The 6,000-nt window shown below is 66.2% G+C and overlaps 1 protein-coding gene across 8 annotated transcripts in view; it reads left to right on the forward strand.

The window, feature by feature from the left end:
* SEMA6B (semaphorin 6B) overlaps positions 1-6,000 on the forward strand; it is a 28,016-nt gene extending 22,016 nt beyond the window's left edge. For 7 of the 8 annotated variants that reach the window (XM_064573012.1, XM_045863268.3, XM_064572997.1 and 4 more), the window contains exons 10-17: positions 674-891; positions 1,729-1,860; positions 2,089-2,238; positions 2,599-2,781; positions 2,868-3,014; positions 3,739-3,816; positions 3,911-3,969; positions 4,382-6,000. In XM_064573012.1, coding sequence (XP_064429082.1) covers positions 674-891; positions 1,729-1,860; positions 2,089-2,238; positions 2,599-2,781; positions 2,868-3,014; positions 3,739-3,816; positions 3,911-3,969; positions 4,382-5,334 — 1,920 coding nt within the window. In that variant the 3' untranslated portion in view covers positions 5,335-6,000. The remainder of the gene's footprint in view (positions 1-673; positions 892-1,728; positions 1,861-2,088; positions 2,239-2,598; positions 2,782-2,867; positions 3,015-3,738; positions 3,817-3,910; positions 3,970-4,381) is intronic. The other variant, XM_064573025.1, reaches the window with a different exon arrangement.

A 6,000-nucleotide genomic window follows, 5' to 3' on the forward strand; every position in this document is an offset into this window, starting at 1 on the left:
TCCATGCACCCACCCATCCATCCACTCACCCACCCACTTATCTCCCATCTATCCATTCATCCATACACACATCCTTCTACCCATCCATCTATCCATCCATCCATTCATCCATCCATCATCTCCTTCATTATTTTTCTAACTATCCATCATTATCTCCTTCACATTTGTTCATCTATCCATCCATCTATCCACTCATCCTGCCATCCCTTCACCTACCCATCTACCCATCTGTCCTGTCCCTCACTCCACCAGGCAGCTGGACAGTTAAGTGAGAATTCTTCCCCATTTACTACTAGTGTGACGTTGGGCCCGTCACTTCTCTTTCTCTGGTCCTCAGTTTCCCCATCTGTACAATGGGGATATCGGTCCCCTCCTTTGGAGAGTTTGGGAGGAGTGTAGGAGATGATGAGGATTATGTGCCTGGTACATAGTGAGCAATCCGTAAACACATGAGATTTCGATTGGGATAGCCATGGTTGTGATGACCATCCCTGACATCCCCGTGTTTCTGCTGGGGAATGCGGTGCTCAGAGGAGTATGGTGACTAACTGGGGTCGCATGGTGAGCCAGTGACAGACTCCTCCATCCCGGCCTGGGTGATGGCCAGTGCGGCCTGTGGGCAGCCTTCCCGGACTCAGGGCTCAGGCCCCCATTTTATCTGCTGTCGCACCAGGTGGTGGTGTCCCGCGTGGCCCGGGTGTGCAAGAATGACCTGGGAGGTTCCCCTCGGGTGCTGGAGAAGCAGTGGACGTCCTTCCTGAAGGCGCGGCTCAACTGCTCTGTGCCTGGGGACTCCCACTTCTACTTCAACGTGCTGCAGGCCGTCACGGGTGTGGTCAGCCTGGGGGGCCGGCCTGTGGTCCTGGCTGTTTTCTCCACCCCCAGCAACAGGTCAGAGGGCCCCGAGGGGAGCAAACTGGGGCACTGGGGGGAGAGAAGCAGAGAGCTCCCACATTCATCATATATTCCCTGGGTCCTGGGCTGGGCGAGATTGGACTCCCGAGCGGCATCAGCCCCAGACTGGGGTGGGACAAAGCCAGCTACTGACCCTCCATGGCCCTTTGGTCAGAAGGGGCCAGATGGGGGGTGTCCTCATCTTCTGCCTTTAGAAGGGGGGGTCAAAGAGGGCTTCCTGGAGGAGGGGACATTGGAACGAGCCACCAATGGGTGTGAGATGGCAGGAGAGGGAAGAGCATTCCAAGTTGAAGGAATAGCATGTGCAAAGGCCCTGAGGCTGCAGTGAGTTTGGTATGTTTAAATAATAGGGAGGAGGCCCCCGTGGCTGGAGAGGAGGAGGCAAGGGGGAGAGTAGAGGATATGAGGGCAGAGAGGTGAAAAGCCACTGGGAGGAGCCTGTACTGTATCCTGAGAGCTCTAGGGAGCCATGGGAGAGTGAGGAGCAGAAGAGAGACAAGGTCAGATGTGCATTTTTGGAAAGCCCCCTGGGGCATGGGTTGAAAGGGGGCAAGAGTGACATCTGGGAGCCTGGATGTCCAGGCAAGTGACAATGGGTGGCCATGGAGGGACACGGGTGGCCATGGAGGAGCCAGCCTGTGGTCCAGTCTGAGCCCTGTTGAGGAAGCAGAGTGACTGGAGTGGATGGATGGCATCTCTGGCCCAGGGTACGGAACATCTAACAGCTTCACCGGGACAAAGGCTCTCCAGTGCACTGGTCCAAGGCAGTGCCCTCCACCAGACTCACCACTGCCTCTCCCCTAACTCCCCCAGCATCCCCGGCTCGGCTGTCTGCGCCTTTGACATGACTCAGGTGGCCGCTGTGTTTGAAGGCCGCTTCCGTGAGCAGAAATCCCCTGAGTCCATCTGGACACCCGTGCCGGAGGATCAGGTGCCACGGCCCCGGTGAGAGCCCCCTTGATCCTGAACCAGGTACCCAGGTGGGGTGTCCTGACCCTAGGACGAAGGGCTGGGACTTCCAGGTGGATTTTGTGGAGCTGAGTTCAGCTGTACCCATTACACAGATGCAGAAGACTGAGGCCCTTTCTGCAGGGCAGCAGGTCCCCCGGCAAATCAGAGCCCCTGTGTAGGGATGCGCGAGGCCACCCTGACCACCGCTTCCTCCCCACCTAGACCCGGGTGCTGTGCAGCTCCTGGCATGCGGTACAACGCCTCCAGCGCCTTCCCCGATGAGATCCTCAACTTTGTCAAAACCCACCCCCTGATGGACGAAGCGGTGCCCTCTCTGGGCCACGCGCCCTGGATCGTGCGGACTCTAATGCGGTCAGTCCCCGTGCATGGCTGGGGTCCGGTGGGCCAGTGGGTGGTGACGAGAGCCCAGGCCGGGGTGGTGGGTGGGGAGGAAGAAGGGGGCCACCTGTGGGCATGAGGGCAAGGCGGAGAGCGGTCCTGCTGCAGCCAGGCCCTCCAGACAGCTGAGTATGCAGCGACCCAGGGCCGCGTGGTGGGGACGGGGGGGCGGGGGGAGAGAGGTGAAGGGGGGACAGGCCCAGGCTGGGGTCCAGCTTGGGGGTCTGTCTCTCTGTGATGTGCCCCCGCCTGGCATGGGTGGTGTCTCTACACATGCCCAGGGCACCGCAGGGGCTATGGGACCAGCGTAACCCCTGCCCACCCTGGCCCCAGGCACCAGCTGACGCGAGTGGCTGTGGACGTGGGCGCTGGCCCCTGGGGCAACCACACCATTGTCTTCCTGGGCTCCGAGGTGGGCACCGTCCTCAAGTTCCTCATCTGGCCCAACGCCAGCACCTCGGGCACCACTGGGCCCAGTGTCTTCCTGGAGGAGTTTGAGACCTACCGGCCAGACAGGTGAAGTGGGTAGAGGTCGGGAGGTGGGACCGGTGGGCGGGGAGATGGGGCTCGCCCTCGAGTCTTGCCAATCTGCTCACCCGCAGGTGTGGATGGTCGGGCAGCGGCGAGGCAGGGCGGCGGCTCTTGAGCCTGGAGCTGGACACAGCCTCAGGTGGCCTGCTGGCAGCCTTCCCCCGCTGTGTGGTCCGCGTGCCCGTGGCCCGCTGCCAGCAGCACTCAGGGTGCATGAAGTGAGTGCCCCCTGGCGCAGGCTGCGGAGGTGAGGGGGAGGCGAGGGGAAATGAGCATGGGAAGCCGGGAGAGCCGAGTTCAAGTCCAGGGCCCAACAGCGTCCTGACTCATTGAACGATGAGCCCATGAGCCAGGCAGAGGACACAGCTCGTGCAAAGGCCCTGGGGCAGGAGCGGGCCTTTTATGTTGGAAGAACAGCAAGGAGGCCCGATTGGCTGGAGCAGAGTGAGCGCGCGGGAGAGAGGGAAGAGGGGAGGACAGCAAGGGGAGTGGGGCAGTTGTGCCGGGGCAGGGTCCTCTGGGCCATGGGGGAGACTTGGGCTCTCAGAGGTGGGAGCCCTGGAGGGCTGTGGGCAGAGGGCTGTATGGGATCTGACTGACATCTTTAAGAGCAGCAGGCGCAAAAGCTGGGGACCAGGGAGACAGCTGTCTCCCTGCCGTTAAAACGGGTGGCAAGATCGGATGTAAAGTTCTGGTGCGCCCCTAGTCTCAGCGTGAGCCCTCAACACGGAGAAATCCTTCCCTGAGCCCGCCATCATGGCAATAACGACGCCTGGGCTCCCACTTGGGCAAAAGTGAACTGTCCTGCGCCTTATCTAGAAAGTGGGGAATAAGTAGCCCCTAGCACAAAGATTTGTCACAAGGAGTCCCGGAACTGGCAGTCAGAGGTACCTTGTAGGGGACTGTGGTTGATGGACCCGCGGGGTCACCTGTCTGCTCTAGGAACTGTATCGGCAGTCAGGACCCCTACTGCGGGTGGGCCCCTGATGGTTCCTGCATCTTCCTCAGCCCCGGCACCAGGTACTGGGGGAGAGGGCCTAGGGGAGGGTGTCTCACCCACCTGATGACCCGGCCGGGAGAGGTTTCCGCTGACTGCCTTTCTTACCCCTGTTAGAGGCACCTTTGAGCAGGACGTGTCCGGGGCCAGCACCTCAGGCTTAGGGGACTGTACAGGTAAGCGCAGTGTGGGAGGGCAGGGGCGCTGGGGACCACCAGCGTTCTCCTAGTGCCCTTTGCTGCCCAGGCCCAGAGAGGGGGCTGGGGGAGGGCGGGGGCCTGGGTCAGGGCACTGGAGGGGCAGGGGTCCCGCTTCCGGGAGGGGTGGCAGGGGAGGGACAGAGAGAGACCAAGAGACAGGCCGCCAAGCCGACAGACAGGCCTGGGAGAGGACACCCAGACCCCAGCAGGCAGGCAGACAGAGGCTCAGAAGGGGACACAGAGACCCCACGAGGCGGACGGACAGACGGACAGGCCGACTTTGGAGGGGACCGCCGCGCAGCCAGAGGGGCCCGGGCGGCGGGCGGCGGGCGGCGGGGGCCGGGCCGTCCCCCGCGGCCCCTCTCACGCGGCCCGCGCCCCCGGCCAGGACTCCTGCGGGCCAGCCTGGCAGAGGAGCGCGCCGGGCTGGTGTCGGTGAACCTGCTGGTGACGTCGTCGGTGGCGGCCTTCGTGGTGGGCGCCGTGGTGTCCGGCTTCAGCGTGGGCTGGTACGTGGGCCTCCGCGAGCGGCGCGAGCTGGCGCGCCGCAAGGACAAGGAGGCCATGCTGGCCCACGGCGGCGGCGAGGCCGTGCTGAGCGTGAGCCGGCTGGGCGAGCGCCGGGCGGCCGGGCCCGGGGGCCGCGGCGGCGGCGGCGGCGGCGGCGTGGGGGGCGGCGGCGGCGCCGGGGGCCCCCCCGAGGCCCTGCTGGCCCCCCTGATGCAGAACGGCTGGGCCAAGGCCACGCTGCTGCAGGGCGGCCCCCACGACCTGGACTCGGGGCTGCTGCCCACGCCCGAGCAGACGCCGCTGCCGCAGAAGCGCCTGCCCGCGCCGCACCCGCACGGGCTGGGCGCGCGCGCCTGGGAGCACGGCCCCGCGCTGCTCTCGGCCTCCGCCTCGTCCTCCCTGCTGCTGCTGGCGCCGGCCCGCGCCCCCGAGCCGCCGCCCGCGCCCCCCGCGCCGCCCGCGCCCGGCGAGCCGGCCCCCGACGCGCGCCTCTACGCCCGGCCCGGCCGCGCCCCGCACGGCGACTTCGCGCTCACCCCGCGCGCCAGCCCCGACCGCCGGCGCGTCGTGTCGGCGCCCACGGGCCCCTCGGACCCAGCGCCCGCCGGCGACGGCCTCCCGCCGCCCTGGAGCCCGCCGCCCACCGGCAGCCTGCGGAGGCCCGGCCCGCACGGCCCGCCGGCCGCCGCCCTGCGCCGCACGCACACGTTCAACAGCGGCGAGGCCCGGCCCGGCGACCGCCACCGCGGCCGCCACGTGCGGCCCGGCACGGACTTGGCGCACCTCCTCTCGTACGGGGGCACGGACAGGACTGCGCCCCCCGTGCCCTAGGCCGGGCCCGACGCCTCGGCGGTGCCAGCCACGGGAACCAGGAGCGAGAGAGCCGGCCCAGCTCCAGTGGGTGCTCAAGACCCCCAGCCCACCCTCGGGGGTGGGGGGCCCTCGGCCACACGGAAGCACAACGAGCTCGGCGCCCCCCCCCCGCCCCGCCCCGCCCCGCCCGGGGCCGCGGGACACTGAGGCGATTTGGGGGCGGGGGGGCGGGAGGAATGTGCTCTGGATTTGAGGTTGACCTTCTGCGCGTGGGTTTGGGTTTGTTTTCCAATTGGCGTTTCTTTTGCAGATTTCTATCCAATTGCACAACTCCGTTCTCGGGGTGTCAGCCGGGGGGGGGGGGCTTGGAGGCGGCGGGACAGGGGAGGGGCCGCAGCCGCAGACCCAACCTCCCCGCCCCCCCCCTTTCCAGGCCCCTCCTCAACCCAGGCTCCTGGCGTGTGTGGGTGTGTGTGTGTGTGTGCATGCCGTGTTCGTGTGCAAGGGGCCAGGAAGGGGAGGGAGGTGTGTGTGTGTGCCCACGAGGGCTGCTGCCGGCGTGTGTGTGTGTCGCGGCGGGCCACGCGTGCCGTGTACCTGTCTGTGTGCCAGGCGGTGGCCCCAGCGGCCTGGGCGTTGGCTGAGCCGGCGCCGGGGCTTCCAGAAGGCCCGGGGGCCTCCAAG

Source organism: Mirounga angustirostris, unplaced genomic scaffold (assembly GCF_029215605.1).
Source record: "Mirounga angustirostris isolate CCGP_5_RB_7025 unplaced genomic scaffold, mMirAng1.0.hap1 SCAF_1, whole genome shotgun sequence".
Taxonomy (NCBI): Eukaryota; Metazoa; Chordata; class Mammalia; order Carnivora; family Phocidae; genus Mirounga; species Mirounga angustirostris.